Source organism: Aulonocara sp. 'chitande type north' Nkhata Bay, linkage group LG12 (assembly GCF_057382095.1).
Source record: "Aulonocara sp. 'chitande type north' Nkhata Bay isolate Kocher_YH1m ecotype deep benthic linkage group LG12, A_spYH_male_GT1.1, whole genome shotgun sequence".
Classification (NCBI taxonomy): Eukaryota; Metazoa; Chordata; class Actinopteri; order Cichliformes; family Cichlidae; genus Aulonocara; species Aulonocara sp. 'chitande type north' Nkhata Bay.
Window position 1 is genome coordinate 22393786 of NC_141355.1, and position 22877 is coordinate 22416662.

At 42.0% G+C, this 22877-nt stretch overlaps 1 protein-coding gene across 1 annotated transcript; it reads right to left on the reverse strand.

Moving 5' to 3' along the window:
- Positions 1 to 585: 585 nt before the first annotated feature.
- inpp5jb (inositol polyphosphate-5-phosphatase Jb) lies at positions 586 to 21497 on the reverse strand. Its single transcript, XM_086314383.1, has 13 exons — positions 20986 to 21497; positions 14143 to 14663; positions 12627 to 12734; positions 12264 to 12372; positions 9359 to 9475; positions 8367 to 8542; positions 6754 to 6865; positions 6286 to 6395; positions 5889 to 6084; positions 4645 to 4782; positions 4466 to 4549; positions 4281 to 4385; positions 586 to 3849 (listed from the first exon to the last, which is right to left on the reverse strand). The coding sequence occupies exons 2-13, from the start codon at positions 14649 to 14651 to the stop codon at positions 3514 to 3516; spliced, it is 2100 nt and encodes a 699-aa protein (XP_086170509.1). The 5' UTR covers positions 14652 to 14663; positions 20986 to 21497; the 3' UTR covers positions 586 to 3513.
- Positions 21498 to 22877: the final 1380 nt, after the last annotated feature.

Sequence of the window (22877 nt, forward strand, 5' to 3'; positions counted from 1 at the left end):
TTTGGACCTGCGTCTTCTGCCTTTCTCCTCCATCTATCCAGTTTCCTCATATTTTTTTCAGGACACACTGCACGCCATGCTACAGAAAAATACTATTTTATGCCTGTTAAACTGTGGTCTTTGGGATTTTTTGGGAAGAAAAATATATGTTTTTGGAAAAGGTTCCTAACAGAGTCTCTAAAGATGCAATTTTAAATTGTTTCTCATCTGTTACGTGTGGACACAACACTGGTTAATTCCTTGAGTAAGGTCCCTTTAAAAAAATAAAAATAAAAAAAAGACTCATAAGGCAGTATTAAGTGGCTCAAACGAAAATACATTCTTCTGAAAATGGTCAAGATAAAGTCTGGACTGAAAAGGAGTGAAAAAGCAACCATTGTCGTAGGAGAAAAAAAAAGCAGGTACTTTATGCATGGTTCTGTACTTTGGTACATTACTGTGTTACTGCATTTTATAATGTATTTTGCAAGTTAACTCACTGTTTTTTGTCTGTATCATTCTCTGTGTTCTCTCCCATAGACACAGTTTTCAGAAAAAACAAAAACAAACACCTTTCATTCAAACTAATTAACCTGAACGATAAAACATGATAAGATAGTTACACATTTTTTAATACAATGATATTAAATATGAAACAATTAAAGAAACAGACAGACAACTTGAAAGGGAGAATATTATTTCTTTGGACAGTATTGCACTAGTTTCCTGGTTGGAGGATAAAGCAAGCAACCCTTTAACAAACTTCCTGCTTCTGTGATTAGACGATCAGAGATAAACCATCATCCTAGGCCAACACAGGATCACACAGGCTTGCTGTATTGTTGTAGTTTCGTTCACAATTATACGAACACCTGTACACTTAACAATCTACACGTCTGACAGTGAAAGCAGAATTTGATATGAAATTACTAATATGTGAAGTGGAGAAATCATCATTTGTCAAAAAAAGAAAAATAATTATTATCAATATTCTGTAATATTGTTTCAGTAGAAATAACGCTCCCTTGCTGGCCAGCAGAATTTAGGCTCATTTTACAGTTAAATAAGAAAATAAATACAGAATTTCAGTAAAATAATCTTTGCGGCATAGATTGTCTCCTATTTGATCATTTCTACCATACTTCATATTTATCCTTCACATATATTTTCTTCTATTGTTGCCACATAAATTACAAAATAATAACATTCTGTAGACAGTTTTCATTAATATTTCACAATACATAGTCACTGGCATTGACTGCAATACAGAACATGATCATCTACTATCTAAAATGTGAGACTTGTCTTTACACGTTATTTCCAATAAAGGTCCAATAGATTTCTTTCCCATTTTAAAACCAAAGAATTACATTTAAATACAATGAAGTGTTTCAAACAGCTCCAGATTTCAGCAAGTATAACTACTCAGCAGTTTATCACCTAACACATACACTTAAGTAATTTTTTTTTACTGCCCTTACCAAGTTTTTCTAACAATTTTCACGGCCACTATTATGACAAGGGAAGTCAAAAACAGCACTTTACGGCACAAAAACCACAGTACTGGAATGTACAGTATGTCCACAGCAGCAAACCATGCAGACAGACCCCATTCACTGCCTCAGCCACACACACACACACACACACACACACACACACACACACACACACACACACACACACACACACACACACACACACAGAGTTACAGCTACAGTAGTATACACTGTCCTATGCTAAGTGCTTAACAGTATAAAGTGTCTAATAGGTCACACAGTAGCAATCTAACACAACTATTTTGACTACTGTCACTGTCAGCTAATCACCTGGATCATTAAGGGTGGATCTGAGCAAGAGAGAAAACAAGCATCAAATTAAAGTGAAAGTAAAGTATCTGATAGGACCACTCCACTTCTTTAATAAAGAAAATAAATGAACATGATATTTCACAAAAGTGAAGCAAGTCATTTTTTGTATTATACTACCTACAGCAGCGGTCCCCAACCCCCGGGCCTCGGACCGGTACCAGTCCGTGAGTCGTTTGGTACCGGGCCGCGAGAGTTGAGGCTCAGGTGTGAAATGTATAGTTTTTAGGGTTTTTATCGGTTTTCAGCGTTATTTCGTTATCGTTTTTATCGTTTACTCGGTTTTCCTGGGTCTTTTCACGTGTGTTATGAATAAATTTTCTTTTTTTCGGTACCGGTACTAGTTTTATTTTGTTGTATTTATCCGCAACACCTTAAAGGCCGGTCCACGAAAATATTGTCGGGCGTAAACCGGTCCGTGGCGCAAATAAGGTTGGGGACCGCTGACCTACAGTACAATACAAGTCCCTATGGTGGCTCTACACAGTAGAGTTCCTGCTCACATTTTTATGAGATATCCAGATGAGAAATGTATTGATTTTGGGTTTAAACACCATGCGAAAAATAAATTAAATAAAAGATCCATGTTGTTATTCATGTTGTTAATTTGCTTAAAAATTAACAGCTGTTTGCTGTGAGCAAAAGCAGTGCGGCTCATTAACTCACACCAAGCATTGTGTGTAAAAAGCAATTCATGGTGAGTCAGGTATTGCTGTAGGCGTTGCCACAGTTGGTCCAGCAGTAAGTGGCCAGCAATCAATCAGCTAGTTTTTGTAAGACAGCTATGCTGTGTCAGCTGACAGCTAGCCTCCCACACCCATCACATACGCACTGCGTGGACATGGCGGCCTATTTAAACGTCCTTACACTCGCGTTCACTCTACACTGGTGTGTGTTGTTCTGACGCCGTGGCTAGTGTCCGAGTCCCCTGAATTACAGCCTCCGCGTACTTTGGCTCTGCTCAGCTTTTATGCACCCTCGAGGGAATTTATTCCCACTGGTGGATCATTTGAAATGCTCCCTGGATATTTTGTAGTATAATGTGTGCTAGGTTAGAACCACATCACCAAGTCAAACTGTATGCTGCACATCTGTCTCCGATTGCAGAAACTAATAATGTGACTGTTTCCAGAGCTGGTGATGACTTTATGGATTGTTTTTGAATTAAATCTTATCTGTATGATAGGATTTGTTCTATAATGGATCCATTACTACAGCAAACATTGAATGAATTATGTGGAATATCTGTGTTGAGTATAAGTTATAATCCAAATATCGTATATGTAGTGAGCTGACATGACTGCTAGGAACATCAAAGCACTGTCGAAAAACAGTAAAGATGGTTCCTATGAAGTATTAAGTGAGCAAAAATCCTTGAGTAGTTTCTCATGAAAGGTGTCAGCTCCCTGTGCTGACCACACCTGAGAACGGACGAAGAGAGAAGAAACACAGCAGAGAGTGAAGGGTTTACAAATAAAAGACATGCATGTGCACAGCTTACTGAAACAACCCAAGGCAAAGTAAACCTCCTGGACAAACCAGATGGCTATTCCTGAAAAGGATGGCATCGGAAACTGTAAATTTTCTCTACAGAAACTTTACAGTGAGGTGGATGCATGACTTTAAAGACACAACAGGTTTTTAATGTGAGCTGTAAACACAACCGGGCTCACACTCCTGGATCCTGTGAGTTTTTCTCTTGCTCCTCAGGACCAAACAGCTGGCTGCTACTGCCCTCTGTTGGGCCTCTAATGGACTTGCACTCTGTCTCTGCAGTGGTGCTTGATGGAGGAGCCTTGGTGACATCAACCTCTTTCATTTTGACCTGGTGAGGACTGCCAGAGCGGCTGCGGCTTCGGCTGCCGCTGCGATGGCCGCGGTGCTTGCTCTTACGTGGGCTAGGACTGCGGGACCTCATCTTCATGACAACAGTGCTGTCATCTTCTGAAGTGACATCAGAGCTGTCTGAAGAGCTCGTGTCATCGCCTGAGGTGGGAAGCAGGATCTGAAGACAGATGGAAAAGAGTGTAAGTAAAAGTGGAAAACGTGAAATAAAAAGAGTACAGATGCAGATGAGAACACCAAAGTATTAGTATTTAGTATTTATTTATTTATTGTCATTGTCAAGAACAATGAAATTGCGTTTGGGGCTTCCATACAACCCAAAAAAAAAGAAAAGAAGAAAATAATAAATACCCCTTAAAACCCAAGTGTACATATTTAACCCAGTGTGACTCCAATGCAATAAGACAATCCTTAGCAATAATGTTCGTAGAAATTCAGACAAAGACCTGAGAAACATGACAAAATACAACAATGCAACCCATTCAATATTATTGTACTGTGAGATATGATATCAGATATGATAGTTATGATATGGATAAGGAAAGAGCATTTGGCTGTTTTCACGTCAAACAAGCAGTGGGTTGCAATTACCTGAAATGGCTCTGTTACACCCACAATGCTGCTCATGTTGTTGCTATAGTAACCCAAGATAAAGTCTCCTGAGCCTTTAGGCAATTCCTCCTCAGTAAAGGTTACCTGGAAATCAGTCGATAAGACGTTCATTAAATGTGAAAGAAAATTATCCTTGTATTGAAGCCTACGTGCATCCAGATTACCTGATGTTCCTGTCGAAGAAAATCTGATTCCTCCTGCTTGGCCCACACATATCCCACATAGTCTTTGTAGTGTTTGAAACCCACCTATGGGAGAAGTCAGTAAAATCAGTAATACACAGGATTACTTGTCATGCTCAACCTACTTGTTGTAGTATTAATTTCACGTATTGGTTTGTTACCTTGAAAAGTCCAATCCAGTCCCAAGAACTGCGAGAGTAGTTGGGTGCCAGTTTGAATATCACTGTGGCATCAGCAACACTGTTCCACTCATCCTCCACTATGATTGTGACCAGGGGAAGATCCACCTTGTATGGGAACTACAAAGACACTTATCATAGTTATTTAATACCAAAGTGCTGTGAGGTTTCCACGATGTCCTAAAGGATAACGAGAGCAGAGGATAGACCTCATCTAAAATGTCAGTCATGTGCCTGTCAGCGGAGGCTAAAAACACTGCTCTGATATCCTGGACCTCCACAGCATTGCAACATAAGCCTGTTATATTTCTGTTTCTTAAGACAGATTAAACAAACAGCAGATTTGGGCACTTGTGAGATGAAATTCTCCCTGTAAAAGCTCCACTTTAGCACATTTATGTATTGTGAGGAGAAATCTGTACCACCGGGATGAAAGTCTACAGAAGTACAGACAGTTCTATTTATATCACTCGGAAAAGGTCAATAATGGTGTAATCGAGTAGGTGAAGGACAGCAAAATCAATATGAAAGCAAAGGTAAGACCTAATGTTAGTTATTTACAATCACTTGTTTAAGGGTTACTGTAGTCAGGCAAGTAGGGCACAGCTGACGAGACAGTCATCTTTTGAGTCTAATCAAAACCTGTGTGTAACATCAGTTTAAAATAACCACCAACGGGAATCTGATTTGTTGTGAAGTAGGATGAATTGGTTTGATTTGGTCAATGCGATTTTATAGTAAGGTTTAAAGAACTATGTTCAATGTGACAGTCTATACTTTGCTAGTAGCTATGAACACAGAGCGGTTAGCTGCTGTTAGTTTAACAGCTATCTGGCATTTGTCTACACAAACCTGTTGAAAATAACTGTCAGAGCAGAGGAAAGCCCTGTTTAGCCCTCCAGGTGAGACAGATATATGAATTTTATTTATCAAAAATAGTATGGTATCAAAAGCCCGCTCCAAATTCATTTAGCATGTGTATATATTCTTTAAATATTTTCTTTATTTCATTGTCTGACTTTATCATAAATATGCTACATTTCTAGCCAAACTACTCTGATTAGCAATAGAATATGTATTTATTGTATTATCAACTACAGACTAATTTCAAAGATGCAAAGGCCTAATACTGCTCACAATCATCCTCATAACGTACCCTCGGATCCTAAAACAACCATGACCTGGATGACTGAGAGCCTGCACAGACATACCCTAGTGTTTCTCACCTGAAGAGTAAAGATGGAAGAAACTGGTTTGTGGTCACTGACGGTGAATTCCATGTGACTTCGATAGTTGTGCTGCGTCACTTTGGCGCCACTCGTTAGCCCTGAAATGGAGCCACGCTTCCCTGCACCAGCAGGTGCCGTGGCTCTCAGACGCCACAGGATCCGGTCAGTCCAAGCTGGTTTACGTTTCTTCCCACTGGGAAGTTTCCAGAAACAAAAAGATGGGGCATGGCAAAAATAAAGAAATAAATGACGCCATGTTTGAAACCACTAGATCGAGGATAAAATACGAACTGTAAGGATTCATTTAAGCCAGCAAGAGCCTTTCAGAGGATGTGTGTTAAAGGTATCTGGTTAGTGGCCTAGAATTCATAAAAGCACCCCCGGCATCACCAACCTTGTGTCGTATGTATTTGTTCCAACATCAAACTTGTAGGTAGGAGGGAATTTCAGCGGTCCCTCCTGGAATCCCTCTAACACTGTCTCGCTGTCTTTGGCCATGTTTAGCTGTAAATCATAGTACCAATCAGAAGACGTCACATAACTTCAACAATTACTGACGCTGCTCATGGGAATAGTGTGTTTCTGTATCACCCTCTAGTGGCATTCCCTACACACTGCACCACTTCCTGACTAACATCATTTCAGCTTTCGTCTCATAAAATAAAGGACTTCTCTATACAGTTTTACATTCATTTCAGGCTGAATGCACTGAAATAATAATAAGAAAAATAAATATGGATAGAATTTCAATATACACACTCCTCAGTTGCTATGAGATGAGAACTTTTAGTGCTTCTGAGGAAGGCCACATGCAGATGAGCTGAGGTACAATAATTGCATACATATAAACGTTTGGTTTTACCTGATCCTTTTCCCATAATATTGAAAACTTGTTGTTATCAATGGCTGATTTGACCACCTGCATCTCCAGGTCATCGATGCGGAAATTAAGATCCCCGAACCAAAACACCACACTGAAAAAAAAAAGGAGTCATTTTGTGAATTCAAACAAATGTGACGCTTTAAGTTACCTCAATGACTGTGTAATTATTTCCCTCAGAAACCACGAGCATGGAAAAACAACACTAGGTTGATCTTACAGATACATACAGCATATAGAGGGGAAAAAAATGAGGATGGAGATGAAGGTTATATTCAGAGAAAACAGTTTCCTGGGCAAGACCTAAAAATTTATGAGAGAAAAAAAAAAGAGTAGATTTTTTTTTAGGTTATAAAATCATAAATTTACAAGAAAAGATTCAGAAAGATAGTTCCTAAGGTACTAGATTGCTTTACTTTGCGAGAAACTCAATATTACCACTCATCATATCACAGATGCCACAGCTTCGCACCGACAGTGGGAAACCTCATCAAATTATAGCCCACTTTGCAATTAAATTTTACAGCATAACATACTGTTACGTTGAAAAGATGGAGTTCTGGCAGTTTGCAGGTCTGGATCATTCGAGTGTATGCTAACACAATGCCACAATCTTCCCAGGAGTGGATGTCCCAGCAAACTGACCCCAACATCAGACTGTGCAACGCTCAGAGAAAATGCAGAAAACCCAAAAGCTACACCTGAGACTCTCCCAGGCCTCAGTCAACATGTTAAATGATAAATTTCTTGACAATTTCTGTAATAATTTCCTTTGGACAGACAAGACCAAAGTGCAGATGTTTGGCATTAAAGCACAGCACAGTTTTGCAACCCAGGCATCTTCTAGTCACTTAATCGAACATGAACTCCTCCGTATACCAAGGTATTCTAAAGTCAAATGTGAGGCCATCTGTCTGACAGCTAAAGATTGGCCCCAATTGGGTCATGAAACAGGACAATGAATTGAAGTGCAGCAATAAAATCTACTTTAATGGCCCAGTCAAAGTCCAGACTTCAACCAGATTGAAATGCTGTGAGAGGACCTTAAGAGATCTGTGCATAAATGAATGCCTGCAAACCTCAATGAACTGATGCAACGATGTTAAGAAAACCAAACCAAAGTTCTTCCACAATGACGAGAGAGACGGATAAAGTCATACAAACAAATATGGTTTCATCTTATTCTTGCTGAAGGTGATTCTACAAGCTAGTGAATGATGTGGTGTGCTTAGTCACAGGACTGCAGAGAGTCCTGTGAAAACTTTACATACGATTGTAACCTACAATCACCACATAATCATAAGCATTTAGACTTCCAGGAGAAAATGCTGAGAATGTGTCTGCTGAGAAGAAAACATGCTGGTTTGGAGGAGGTAAGGTGCAAAAGGAGCTACAATGCAACTGACAGACGCAGAGATATTTCTCATTAGCTCATCCATAATGTTGAATCCTGCCTTTTGAAAGTCAAACTCTGGGGTTCTGCAACTGTTTCAGCCTTAATGGACCGACGTGAGAGAGCGAATAAGTAGCGTCTGACTTTTGGTCATAGCTTATACATTAACCTAAAGTTTCTGTGTTTCTGTGAACTGACATACTCATGGTCAAGAACCCCAGTGGCAGCCTGGCCCTCAAACTGCTGCTGCTGCAGGATGCTCTCAAAGTCCTCCATCCGCTGATCTGAGTTTTCCATGTGAGCCGGGAGGTGGCAGTTGAGAAAGCAGATGGTGTGACCGTACACTGACATGCGGGCACTCACTCCACCTTTATTCCCCTGTAGCAAGGAGCAAGCAGAAGAGAAGTTAAGTGGAAACAAATGAATTCAATGTATGTTATTAGTGATTAAAAAGCCAATAAAAACAGTAATTAGCATGCTACGATTTTCCACTGTATTATATGTGTCTCAGCCACAAACAGGAAGTTCACTCATTAAGGAATACCGAGGGACAATATCAATATTTAATGATAACAGCAGAGAGCACAAAGGTGGGGTCAAGATGAGTCGGCACACAACTTCCCACTGTTCTGACCCACAACAACACCAAAGATGGTGCGTTATAAAACCCACAGTACACGTCGATGTCATTTGAGTTTATAAAATGAGAATTTTACTTTTGAAAAAAGTGTGCGTAGAAATGCTGCAACTAACCTCCTTTCTAAATAAAACTGTGCTTGTTGACAAAACTGCTGTAAAGCAGTTGCTTTTTGGTAAAAATATATTTTACTTTTCAAGCTTAAAACACATTAAAAAATTATTAGATTGGAATATCACTCCAGCCAGCAGTTTGCCTTTGGTTCATTTTTTTTATGCTTGACTTTTCCAAATGTTAATAACAGCTTGCTGCAAGATACCAGCATCTATCTCTATATTTACATAAAACTGGATGAAGCCATGTTTGACTAACAAAGTGCAAGAGCTGATGTGCAGATATTTGGTGTGTCCCATTTCTAAATGAGGGTACGTGGGAAAGAGATACCAGCCTAAAAATAAAACCGAGATATAGTCCACTTCTCTGTAGTGCTTTGTTTTTACGTGGGAAGTTTCCATAATGCAGTGCTGGTCACAACAAAATGTCAGTAGCCAGCTCACCCAGTAACCCCCCAGGCCTGTGCGAGTGGTCTCAGTCTGGACTCCACGCAGGAACGGCAAATGGAAATATTTGGCAAAAACCAGCAGTAACACTCCCTGCATCCGCTGGGATGTAACCTAGAGAAGAGAAAGCCATGAAGAATTAGACGGGATAATGTAAATAGACAGCAGAGTTATGAGGACATGCTTTGCATAATTCGCTAAGGAGAGCAGCTGTAAAGTTCACTTGCACATCAGGCTTACAACATGAATATAAAATCTCCTGGCATCCCTCGCACTCGTCCTCTTTTTACCAACTTGCATTTCCATTTTGGCCTGCAGGAGCATGTGGTCTAGTTCAACAGCTACTTCACATGAAGCCCCGGGCAGCTTTTGCCACAGCATCTACACTTACTGAGGTTAAAAAAACCACTAAAACCTTTGATATTTGCCCCTTACCTTTCTCAAAGCCCTTCAACATCCCACCAAGCGTTTCATGATAATATGCAGGATTTGACATTAGTGCACCTCTGGTGCTATTTTTGTTCAGTACAAGACAGTGAGGAATGTTACATGCCATTTACACAAGATGTCAACCCTTCCCATGTCCATGCCTCCTCCCCGCTGCCTTCTCCAGTTGTCCACACATCCCAACCCCCATCCACAGTCTGAAGAAGCACAATCACACCCAGTCTAAATGCCCGCGGGTGGAAATGGAGGCATACATCTCCGCGTGACAGGAGATCCTCTTGCTTGCACACTAACTGGCTGTTGCATAATGGATTCTAGTGAACCGTAAAGTGGACCAACTTCTTTTTTTTGTCATTTGTGTGAGGACACATAACGATTGGGTCTGCGTGCACTTGGGTAAAGTCTGAGGAGAGGGTACCTTGGCCTGCATACACTGTGGATGAACATAAATTCCCATCATCATAATTAAACAAAGAAAAACAAAACAAAACAGAAATCTGCTGAAGGCTGCCAAGCCACATTTTGACCAAGCACAGAAAAGACATTAAAGCCCAAAGACAAATGTGTGAGAGACAGAGACAGAGCGGGGCCATGAGTCCAGCAGCGTATGTTTGACCTTGTACAGCACAAACATGACTAAAGAAATGAGCTGTGAGTGTGATGCTATTTGGAAAAAGTTTAGTGCATTCTTTATCATCTCTAACAGAGATGGACACAGAAACACAGAAAAAGAGAAGTCTTGCATTTAGTGGATTAAACCACGTTGCAATCAGAAAGGCCAGACTGCCTTTGCTATTCAGAGCACTTAAATTGTAGCTTACTTGTACAGGAACTATGGTGAACATCAGCAGAAACCGTGCAGTGAATGGCCCGAAAAAATGTGTTGGAAGCTGCACTGCACAAGAAAAGGCTTCATTGAACAGTCAGTTTGAACCCAACAATGAGTCACAGCGAGCAGAGTATCTCAAGGCAGAAAGTATAGATGGTGTGTCTCGTTACTACGTTTCTTTTGTCATGACTAAACATCTTCCTACTGCCACAACCGTGCATCTCACTTTACTTGTTAGCCTGACAACCCCCACGACCTGTTCACGGCATTGATTTCTACTAGAAACTTAAAAAAGGTCACATCGCGATGATCATTAACAAGGTTTAAACTAACGTAGCAGGACTGCGAGACAGCCAGAGGACAGCATCAGTCACACTGTCAGAGGCCCATCAACACTGACAACAACGAGATCCAAAAATAAAACAGCACCCTGGGAGACGTTTGTCTAGCTCTTTCAACTCGACAGCTGATTCACGCGGCCTGGCTCACCATGCCAACTGAGCCAAGCATTGTTGCAGACGCAGCCAGACAAACACCGACCACAGCGTTTAAACACAAACAATACAAATGAAATCAAAAGGTCTGATTTTTTTATCTGACAATAATGTTTTTATTCCTTTAATGTCGTATTTGATTTTGAAACAATATTCAATATATACTAGAAATATGTGCATAACACTTATTCCACATAAGAATCCCCTTTCTTGACTTTTGTTTTCCTATCAAAACAGTAGTTAACTATGCTTAATCTTTACAGCATCATTATATCTCATCTATGAGCTATAATAGTAGTACCTTTTATTTTGTGGTGAATACCAGGAACAGGAGTTAAAAAAAATAAAGGTGGAAATACTGCAAAAGGGGCTTCAGGAGACTGAGGACAAGCCGCTAAATAAAGCGACCAGTGGAAATAAAAGTGGGCTGAACTTACTGAAGATCAGAGGGGATGACGAGCCTCTCTCTCTTTTTTTCCTGTTGCTGGGTAATTTTTTCTCATCATCAAAGACACTATCTTTTTCATCATAAACTGTGGATTTGCATTACTCTTATCTCTGGATTTTATGGACTTATGGACTTTATGGACTACATGGAATTTTTTCTACTTGTACTCAGACTGACTTATCTATGTGAGCTACGCTGTCTATAAGGAGAGACTGAAGAGTGTGCGCTGGTGTGTGGGACTGTGTGTATGAGCGTACTGGAATGAAATATGATGGAAAATTAATTTAATAAAACGAATCGGTATTTTCGTAACTCCTAGTAACACATGAAACCTACTGGAGATCTTAAGATAGTATTTATCCCCATCTTCTATATTAGTACACCTACAATCGGTATATGTAGCTATAGACAGAGAAAGAGGGGCACAGGTCTGAAGGTTCAAAAAGGGAGACCGACAGTCAGTAAGAGCTCGACATTAGCAGCCTGGCAGACAGGATAAGATAACAGATTCGCTGACATTACACGCTTCTAGCAAATTATCACCCCATCCGTTGCTCAGGGAACAAAATGAGCTGAGAGAGTAAGAAGCGGCAAGCTCGTCAGGAATCCCACGATACATCTAAGCTGTTGAGCACTTCACCATAAGAGTGTGCATATGTGTTTACAACAGAAGCCATTACTGACCAGCACATAACCAAAGGGGCTGAGTCTCTCCATGCAGACTTCGCTCCACTGGTCTGTGAAGAGGGCGTCTTTCAGTCTTTTGTTAATCATTGAGTTTACTTCCTGCAGCCTTGAAGAAAAACAAAAAAAGACACAGAGCAGGGTAAAAGGGTCAAGAGCAGACAGACAAGGAAAAGGAGCTAATGAGAGCGTGCTTTGATAATGTAATCAAAGCACTTTTGTTTTTTCCATAAGGAGAGAGAGACATTCAAATCTGGGCCTGACTGCTCATTAGATGCATTGTATTGCAGCGCTGACGTGCATATAAACAGGCCAATCGGCTTTAATGCTGAACAAATGAGATAGTCGAGGCAAAACACTCACCCGATGATGTACATGTCTGTGTTTCCGTCACCCACATTCAGCCCGAGCAGAGAAGTGATGTCATCGGGTGGTGTGGCTGAACCCACATTCCAAGTGACGATGTGCAGCCTGTTGGAAAAGGGCGCTATATAAAAAACTCTTGCAAACACTCGTCTCCTGCTCACCTGTATCGCAACCTGCAGACAAACCTACAGTGAATGCAACAGCAGATCACATCGACAATAATGCTTTCAGTCGATGTTTCACTACAATGCAAAGCCTTGACCGTCTTTCAACATTACGTGACATCGTCTACAAATCACTTAAACAGAACAGGCTTATTTTAGCTTCACAAAGTCACTCATTTTGATTCATACTCAGGAAAACTTTACTAAATTACTTAAAAAATATCAAATTAAAATAAATGGCACTGAAAGCCAGCCGCAACAGACAAACTGATAATATTGTTTCCCAGCACCTGGGCCACTCAAAGACATGCATACAAAGTAAATAAAACCTAAATCACTCATATAAATGTAAATGTGAGGACATGTTTGTCTTTGTAGCTCTAATTGGCTCTTTAAAAGACTAGAGACCTCCAGGGTAAACCCTGTCTCTCAGCCAGAGTGTACACTGGGCCAGGATCCAGTTACATGCAATACTGAGAAAATGGATTTTAATGGAGTATAACATGCCTAGATCCTAAAGTTTCTACTTTATATGCCAAACAAATCCAAGGGTGTAAGATGTGGTGAGGATACCGTCACCTCTCTTCATCCTAAATAAAGGACACGTCTCATAATCTGATACTATACTTTAAACATCAAAACTTTTAAGCATACCAATAAGTATGAAACCTCTTCCTAATGCAGGGGGGCTAATTGCTTTTTACAGTGCTCAGCATCTAATAGTGTTATCATTAAATTAATCTTCATTGAACTTCTTATCATTAGCTTAATTTTTGTGCTTCTATAAAAAACGATCCCCTGAGGATCCACTAATCAGTGTTACTACAACCTTGATATTTGGTGTTACGGCTCTGCTGCTATCCCTCTGAAGCCACAGCAGCAGTACAACCAGCAAGTAAGAACAGCCCAGGCATCAACAACAACAATTATTGAGCCTGACACAGCAAGGAAGGTGCAGTGGGGTGGAGGTGGGTTGCCAAGGGGCTTGTAGATGCGCAGCAACTATGACTAGGCCAAAGCAACTTCAATAACATGGTTTCACTTCGTAAATGGGTTATTATGTAATTTATAAAAACATTAAATGTCTATAATGAAACTTTTCAATATTCAGGCCATTATTCCCAAATTTTTACACACAGAAACAATGATAATAAAAATACAGTGACATCATTCTGCAAAAACTTGCCACACTTTGGCCTCATGTTTACTATAATCGCAACCTTCCAGTGTCACTATCAATGAATATAAATAAATGTGATGTGTGCCACAGTTAATCTGTCTCAGCTGTCTGGGCAGGACAGGGCCTGCCGAGGCATGCTCAGACACACACACACACACAGGAAACTTGCCTGAAGTCTTCCACAGTCTGCGCCTGAGTGTCAGCTGTACCTGCCACAGAGAGAGCTCTCTGTGCATGAGGGTTCAGGTGATGAGGCACATGCCTGCTGGCAGATGGGTGGGGCACGGAGGCAGCTCTTACTGGGTGGTGGCCTGGACCTTTAGGACCAGCCTTAATGCCGGGCCCAGTATACTCTTCTGAGAGCTTGACTGCTGAAGGGTGAGAGGGTTTGGAATGACTGGCCACATTGCCATCAGGGTCACACTCCTCCTGGTTAGGCAGTGCAGTGGATTCTGCTTTGGGCTCGGCTTTGAGTTCAGAGATATCTACAGAGCCCTCAACTCTGGCAGTCCTCTGCGGCCGCCGAGGCCTGGCAGGCACTGCGTGTTGGCCAGTGCTAGAGTCGGTGGCAAGAGCTGACGTATCTGAAGGCGTAGCTGAAGTTGCTGTTACAGCTGCTGCTTCGCTGTTTGGGTTGCCTTCTGAGGTCTGGAGCTGGGTTGGATTATCTTGGTCCATTTCTTAAGATTTCTGTGACGACAAAAACAGACTGTATCAACTCAGATGGCACACATTACGTTTGTATTTTAGAGCATATATTAGAAAATATAACGCTGTGTAATAAATGGAGCTAACAAAGCACACAGTGAACTTGTAACACTGCACAACACAACCTGTAGCCTTTTTAACAAATGACACACCAATTCAGCTGATGACTAAAAGGCCGTCATAAGACTGACCCAGCAGAACAACTGAGTGAGTCATTCTGGCTCCCCGCATCATGAATGTACAATTACCTGGTTTCTTATGGCCTTGGAAACAGCTGAATGTACCGAATACAATGACGAAACAAAACTCACATAACAGAATAAAGAGCATAATGCATAACGAGACACAAAGAGGCATGTTGTCTTACTGTGGCTACAGGATTGGACATTTTGTGAATAAAAGCCTGGACGCAGTTCATCATCCTCTCTGCTTCTACCTAAGCCCCCTGCCCGTCCTCCAGTAACCAGGGAGATACTCAGTCAGTTCATATCAGCTCAAAGCACCTGTCACACACTAACACGAGGAACCACTGCACGGTCCAGAAGAGCAAAAAGCAACAGCCCAGAATAAACCACAACAGCAACAGCGCAGAGAGAGGAAGCTGCAGAGAGATAAATAACAAATTCAAATAGGCCATTTATTCATGCAACGACGTATTCAATCATTGTCCTTATCTCATTTGCGTTTCTCGACTGTGGATTGATAAAATACAAAAGCAGCACAAGCTACTGAAGTCCCATTTAAATGACAATTTTTAATCTAAGTGCAAAAAATGTGCACCATGTAAAAATCTTAGGGACAGGTCGGGGACAAGCTGGAAAAAAAGCTGATTTGGGCACAAAACGGTGACGGATCTGCGAGTCAGTGGCGTTTCAAGTGTAACGTGTGGGGGTGGTGGTGGTAGTGAGGGTGAGGACAAACCTAACCTTCTGGGTGAAAATCACAGGAATCATTGGGGACAACACAGCTCCCTCGTATTTATTCACATGACCTTGAGCAGCAGGAGGTTGTGGCTTTAACGCAGGGAGGAGGGTCACCTCTGTATTCCACATGTGCTCATTAACATGCTGGTCTTTCAGTTCACCAATAACCTGGTGCCTGACTGGGTATAAAGTATTCTTATGATCCATGTATGACATTTAGTCGGGTGGGGGAGCATGAAGGAGGAGGGTGAGTGGGCACACGTGGGAGTGGGTGGGTGCAAAACGAGCTGAGGGCAGCGGGAGGAAGAGCCAAGCGAGTCAGCCCTTCATTCAGCGACAGCACCGAGTCTTTTTGCAGAATGTCTCCAAATTGATCCTCTCACACTTCCCTCTGGCACTGTGTATTTTTCCAGGCTTTAATCCCCCCTGCTCTCTTATCGTTCCACTTCTCTAATCCTTTCCCTCCCCATCTTCCAAATTCTGTTGTTCCGGCTTCCAACCTTTAGTGTATGGACACCGAACTGCTTCGTTTTTGGATGTAGACTACTCCCGAGCTAAAAACGTTCCATTTCTTTCCTCTCTTAACCCATCTGAACTAAAAGGTGACCCTTGAGGCTCTGTGTCGTCTTCTCTCAGCCAGCCACCTCACAGCCACTATCAACGCAAGACATCATATGCTACCGTCACAACAACCATACAGAGATTGTAATCAATGGTAAAGTATGTTCAAGTGCTCAGAGATGTGGAAAAATGAAAAATGAGAGAGAAGACTGAAAATCTAGATCGAGTTCAGTTCATCTTTCTAACATTCTCATTTCCTTCTTGCATGACGGAGGAAGAGCCAAATATTTGCCTTTCTGGGAACAATTACGACAGGCTGCCAATTTTTATTCCACTCACGTTCAGAGAGGAGAGAGTGGAATGATTTGATAATAACAAATGTGTCATAGTGTTTACATGCAGCCTCTTGAGGGGGTGAGAGCTGAGAGAGCCAGGAAGGATGTGGTGTAACCCAAACAGCAGGCTCCAACCAGCCTCCTTGGCTTCTTTGGTGGGATTCACTGACTATACAGTTTTGGATGACAGTCACACACTATTTTTTCTTCTATTTCCACACACGGACTTTGATCTTTTGTAGTGGCTCTGTGATAGACTGGCAACCTGTCCAAGGTGTAACTGCCTTATGACAGCTGGTATAGACTCAAGGTCAACCATGACCCAAAACTGGATGGATGGGTGGAGGGATTTAAACCACTGGCTCTGAATTACAGTACTGACACCAGTTTTGGGATCCACCAATTAACTAACAATACACTATCATTCATACACTTCACTATCATTATCATTTTTCAGGTTTTAAAATATTGAAGTTGAGCTATTTTTTAAAATTACAGCTGAAAGAAATAGACTTAACAGCAAATGTACTAAGGTCACCTTGCTGGTACTTGATTGGACTCCTTTTGCCTTTAGAACTGCATTAATTATTTGTTGCACAGATTTAACAAGGTCCTGCAAAAATTCCAGGATCTGAGTTCAATTCCACCATCAGGTGGAGTTTCTGTGTGGAGTTTGCGTGTTCCCAGAGTCCAAAGACATGCAGTTAGTGGAGATAGGTTAACTGGAAACACACAACCGTGGAGGTGAGCATGAATGGTTGTCTCTGTCCTGCGACCTGTCCAGGGTGTACCCTGCCTCTCGCCCTAAGACAGCTAGGATAGGCTCCATTGCGACCCTGTAAAGGGTAAGTAGAAATGAATGGATGGATTTTGATCCATTTTGACAAGACAGCATCACATTGTTCCTGCACATTCGTCAGCTGCACGTCCATGATGTTCCACCACACCCTAAAGGTGCTCTGTTGGATCTGGTGACTATGGAGACTATTTGAGTGCAATGAACTAATCATCCATCCATCCATCCATCCATTCGCTTCCGCTTATCCTTTTCAGGGTCGCGGGGGGCGCTGGAGCCTATCCCAGCTGTCATAGGGCGAGAGGCAGGGTACACCCTGGACAGGTCGCCAGTCTGTCACAGGGCCAACACAGAGGGACAGACAACCATTCGCACTCACATTCATTCGCACATTCACACCTAGTGACAATTTGGATTATCCAATTAACCTGTCCCCACAAGTGGGCATAGGTGAACTAATCATGTTCAAAAAATAGTTTGCGCTTCGTGACATGGTGCGCTATCCTGCTGGAAGCAGCCATTAGAAGATGGGTACACTTTGGTGATAAAGGGATGAGCAGGGTCAGCAACAATACTCAGGCAGGCTGTGGCGTTTAAAGAATACTCTGTTGATACTAAAGGGCACAAAGTGTGCCAAAAAAATGTCCCCCCACACTACGCCACTACCGGTAGCCTGAACCATTGACAACAGGCAGGATGGATCCATGCTTTCATGTAGTTTACACCAAATTCTGGCCCTACCATCTGAATGTTGAAGCACAAATCAAGACTCAACAGACCAGGCAATGTCTTTCCAATCTTCTGTTGTCCAATTTTGTGACTTGTAGCCTCAGTTTCCTGTTCTCAGCAGGAGTGGCACCAGGAGTGGTTTTCTGCTGCTGTAGCCCATCAGCTTCAAGGTTTGATGTATATTCAGAGATGTTTTTCTGCATACCTTGGTTATGAGGAGTGGACACTTGAGTTATTGGTACCTTGCCATCACCTCAAAGTAATCAAGTCGTTCCTCTGACATCTAATATCTACAAGGTACTTTTACCCAGAGAACCTCTAATCACTGAATATTTTCCCTTTTTTTAGACCAGTCTCTGTAAACCTGAGTGATAGTTGAGTGTGAAAACCCCAGCAGACCAGCAGTTTTTGAAATACCGAGACCAGCCCAGCAGCAACCGCGACACATTCAAAGTTACTTAAATCATCTTCCTTCCCCATTCTGATTCTTGGTTTGGACTTCAGCAGGTCGTCTTGACATAACCAAATGCCCTGAGTTCCTGTCATGTGATTTGCTGATTAGATGTTTGCTTTTATATGAATAGGTGTATCTAATATAATGACCAGTGAATGTGGAAAACCTCGGGCTCTATGGACAAGACTGATTTGGGAGAATTTTGAAAGTTTCCTAATTGCTTCTCTTCTAAATTTAATCTGAGGTAACCACACAGCCCCACTGACATTACTGTGTGCTCGATCTGATATCCACTTGTTGGCGTTGTTCCCACATCATCATAATTATTGTTGATCCAGGTTCAACATTGTAAGTGACCAGTCACTTTGGTGTGATGTCATAGTTGTGCAACTACAAATAAATGCCTTAAAAAAAACTACTTCACTTGCAAGATCTCTACTAGATCCAGCATTTTGAATTCTTTGCCCTTAAGAAGCATTTTGAGGATATTAGATTGTCTTTAGTGTAGCCTCTTCATTTACTGTGCCCAGCTTGCATGCAGTCTAATAAAAATGGTTCTGGTGTGTTTACATTACAGACACATTCCCCCATACAAGCACCTCCGGGCTTAAAGACTTTAATTGGCTTTCTGAATTGTTTTGCCTTGCTGACCATCAAAGCCCCCCGACTACACCACAAGTTCATTAACGTCTGTTCAGCTGACCCTCATTCATTTGACAAAAGCCACTGCGACGAGTCATGGAATACTGACACAGGTAAGTCCAACTACCAAGGGAATCATTTAGAGCATGGCTTAATTAAAAATTATATCTATATTTTGGATCAAATGGAGAAGGAATTAAATACATTGAAATGCCAATGTTTTATCCTATTCCTTGTTCACACACAGATTCCAGCTGACATGCCAGTCACATTTTGCCCTCTTTAGTGTTGAATGCTGGAGTTACAGCCAAGCAGTACATTGGTGTTGAGAGCCTCCAGAGCCATATGCCCCTGTGACAGGGATACTAATGATGACCCGTACTGAAACGACACCGGCAACTGCTGCCACAGCTGTAAATGGCTCCTCCAGGTCCTAATGCCACTGAGTATCGCTCCTCTGTATCCAAGGAGCTGCATCTTTCTGATCAGGTCATAGCCAGGGCTGCAGGATGTCACTATGATTTCTCCTACAGTCTAACACTTAAGACACGTGCTGACAACACACAGTGCGCTGTCTGCACTGTAAAACTATGTTGTGAGTTGCAATTTCCAGTTCTGTCCATTACCAATTATAGAAATCAGTCGAATGGAAAGATTCACTTCCTAAAGCTTTCTGCTTCGAAGACTCTCCATAGGGAACATTGGTCACCATGTTGCAAAAGCAGCATCTTATATAGCGAGTTATCTTCATGCATATGTTTGTTGCACACTGTCAAGTAATTGAGATGAATGTAGCTAAAGGAATGTGAAACAGCTTCTGACCGTGTGGACTAATGTCTGCATTTGCAAGATAGCAAAAGGATCTCTCACAGAGACGTTGGTTCATTACTCACAGTTTTCCTTCCTGAGCAGTATTTAAATACAAGCCAAAGAAACTGATTTAAATCACAAAATTCTGCAACTGCATCTTTGCATCATCGCTGTAATCATTCTTGTATACACTGACACAAGCGTTGAGTAATAATCAGTCCTTTGAGCTGACATTACACACACTGTTTTGAAATACGGAGTGGAGACATTCTATCATGACCCCCACCCCTCACCCCCAATAACTCCTATTACATGTAAGGGATTAAGTAACTGAATGGTTTACCTCATAATGCTACATTTATAACAAGAGTCAGTTAAATGACACACACACATTGTGTAATATGCAAACATCCCTAACAAGCCAACAGTGCTTTTCATTCATCTGATATCTTGTATGTAAACATTAGAATCTTGCATGTAAGCCTGCTGTAAATATTCACATTTCCTGTGCCACAGATGGCTGTGACACCTCGGCTGGAACAAGAACAGCAGCCGAGTACTTGGCCTAATTACACTCTTCCTTCAAGGACAGGAAAAGAGAATGAAGGTCAGTTTTAACAGTGCTGTGTTGTGCATCACATCTGAGTTGAGATACTAAGTCTGCATGTGTTTGTGAGCCCTTATGTATGAGATGAGGGTGGAAAAGATGACAAGCAGCCTGTGGGCATGCGTGTGTAAAGCGATGCAAAAGGTGGAAAGACAGTTTTTAATTTTAATTTTTTTTTTGTTAATGTCTTGTCATACTTTCATATTATAAACAAATGCTGTAGCGCGCACGTGTACGCACACATCCACGGCAACGAAGTCAGGTTTCTGGAATTTTTCTGCAGCTGCTCTTAAGGCGTAACAGCAATTAACACTTCATGTCTCGGTAACGCAAGCGTCTCTATATGTATTCTGTTTTAAGAAAAGCTGAAAGTTGTGTAACAGAAGCTCCTAATAGGTTTCAATCGAGAACATAACGCATGCGTGTCTCATTAATTATCACCTTTACCTGTTTGCGATCGTCTGCGCCGAAAAATTTTAAGAGCTGGGGTTCTGCAGAGTCTGTCTGTCTGTCTGTCCGGAGCGCCGATGGAAGATGGGAATTTACAGGAAATTATAGAAAGAAAAAATTGGGGAAAAAGAAACGCGCTCAACTTTTATTTCCAGTCGCCTCTCTGATGAAACCATCGGCATCTCAAGCGCTTTTCTCGCCTTCCTTCCTTCCTTCCTTCCTCAGCGGGAGGTAGGAGAGAGGAGGAGCTGGTGGGTTTAGCCAAGCAGGCTACATGCCTCAGAAACACATTCCCCCTTCTTGTGTTTAAAGACACAGGCTTCAAATTACAGAAGACGTCCCGGACGGTATGAGAGAGCGCGAGCGACCAAGAGCGCTTCCGTAAACGAGCAGCCGCTGTCTGCCAATGTTGGCGGACGATTACTGTGCAGAGTGAGTCAGAGTCTGCCAGAACTGCGACTACCAGAAAGGACACTGGGCAATTAGGCTGCAACTACAAACATGGCTTCCGCGCGGATGTACACTGTTTGCCACGAGAACACACTAAATGATGCACAATGTCAGGGTGCAAGTTTTTTAAAAAAAAAAAAAAAAGAAAGAAAAGACAAGAAAAGAAAGATGGAAAACGTACATTAGGAACGTCAGATCTATGTATTCTCACTCTATGATGGCGCACTCCTGCTGTCTGGTGGTTACTGTGTTGAAGAGCGTGGGAGAAAATTAGCGAGGCTTGTATGCCTTTAACTTTCAATCAAATAGCAGTGACTGAGTCATTTTAATGCTCTTTATAGTAACAGCTGAACAAACCCCCAGATGTGCTTCTTTCTGTTTGTGGATTTAGGATTTGGCACAGCCCCCAAGCGCAACAGCGCCATTGCCGGTCAACAGTGGTAGCGCCTGTGCTTTGGTGACACTAAGAAAAAGGCAGGGCCGACAGGATTAGAAATGAGTACATCAGAGGGACAGCTCAGGCTGAGGTTTGGAGACACAGTTCAAGAGGCGAGGCTGAGATGACGTGGACATGTGCAGAGGAGGTATAGTGGATATACTGGGCACAATTATGCTGAATATGAAGCTGTCAGGCAGGAGGAAAAGAAAGACCTCGGAGAGAGCTCATGGATGTAGTGAAGGAGGACATGCCACAAAGGACACAGGTGTGACAAAGGAGGATGCTAGGGATAGGGTGAGATGGTGGTGACCCCTAAACTCTGTTGCGGGGCATATTATTTAAACCAATTTTTGACAGTCCTCAGATCTCATCTCACTGCTTAGAGACACTAGCTGGAGTTCCATAAATTGCTGCACTGTTCTTCCTCCTCTTAGATGTCTTTTTACACTGTCCATTAACAACAAAAGGCAATAAATGGCCTTCCACGGCTCCTCAGTGGTGAACATGGTCTCCTACAGCCTGGGTGTTGGGTACGCAGGGGCCACAACTGAGAACAGGAAGGCTGTGCAGAGGGAAACTAACACCAACCAAAAAAATCCTTGGCCGCTCTCTGCCACCCCTGGAGGCGATCGCCAGATCTTCCTATCTCAGAAAAACCAGGTCCCACACCTTCACACTCATAAACGGCTTCTTCCCCTGGGCCACTCAGACTGTCAATAAACACTATGCCCCCCACACCCCACCTCTGCTCACCTTCCTCACCAACCTGAGCCATGGTCTGAGAAACCCTCATCACTCAGGCCACTCACACATGGACTCTACTCAGACCAAGTCTTATCTCTGCACTGCTTCCAAGCAACTATTGTTCTCTAATGTGTGCCTTTGTCTTATTGTTGTGTATATTCCTCTTGGTTGTATATATTTCTCCTGTTTGCTGTTTATTCCTGCCATCTACCATTTATATTTTATTCCGGTACAGCATGTACAATGACACAAAAGG

Excerpts from the sequence above, each read along its gene's own strand:
- inpp5jb (XM_086314383.1), bottom strand. The coding sequence starts at position 14,651 with ATGGACCAAGATAATCCAACCCAGCTCCAGACCTCAGAAGGCAACCCA. Across the intron at positions 8,543-9,358 it reads CAGGCCTGGGGGGTTACTGG|GGGAATAAAGGTGGAGTGAG; the intron begins GTGAGCTGGCTA and ends TCCTTGCTACAG. Across the intron at positions 4,783-5,888 it reads CTTCCATCTTTACTCTTCAG|TTCCCATACAAGGTGGATCT; the intron begins GTGAGAAACACT and ends GTGTCTTTGTAG.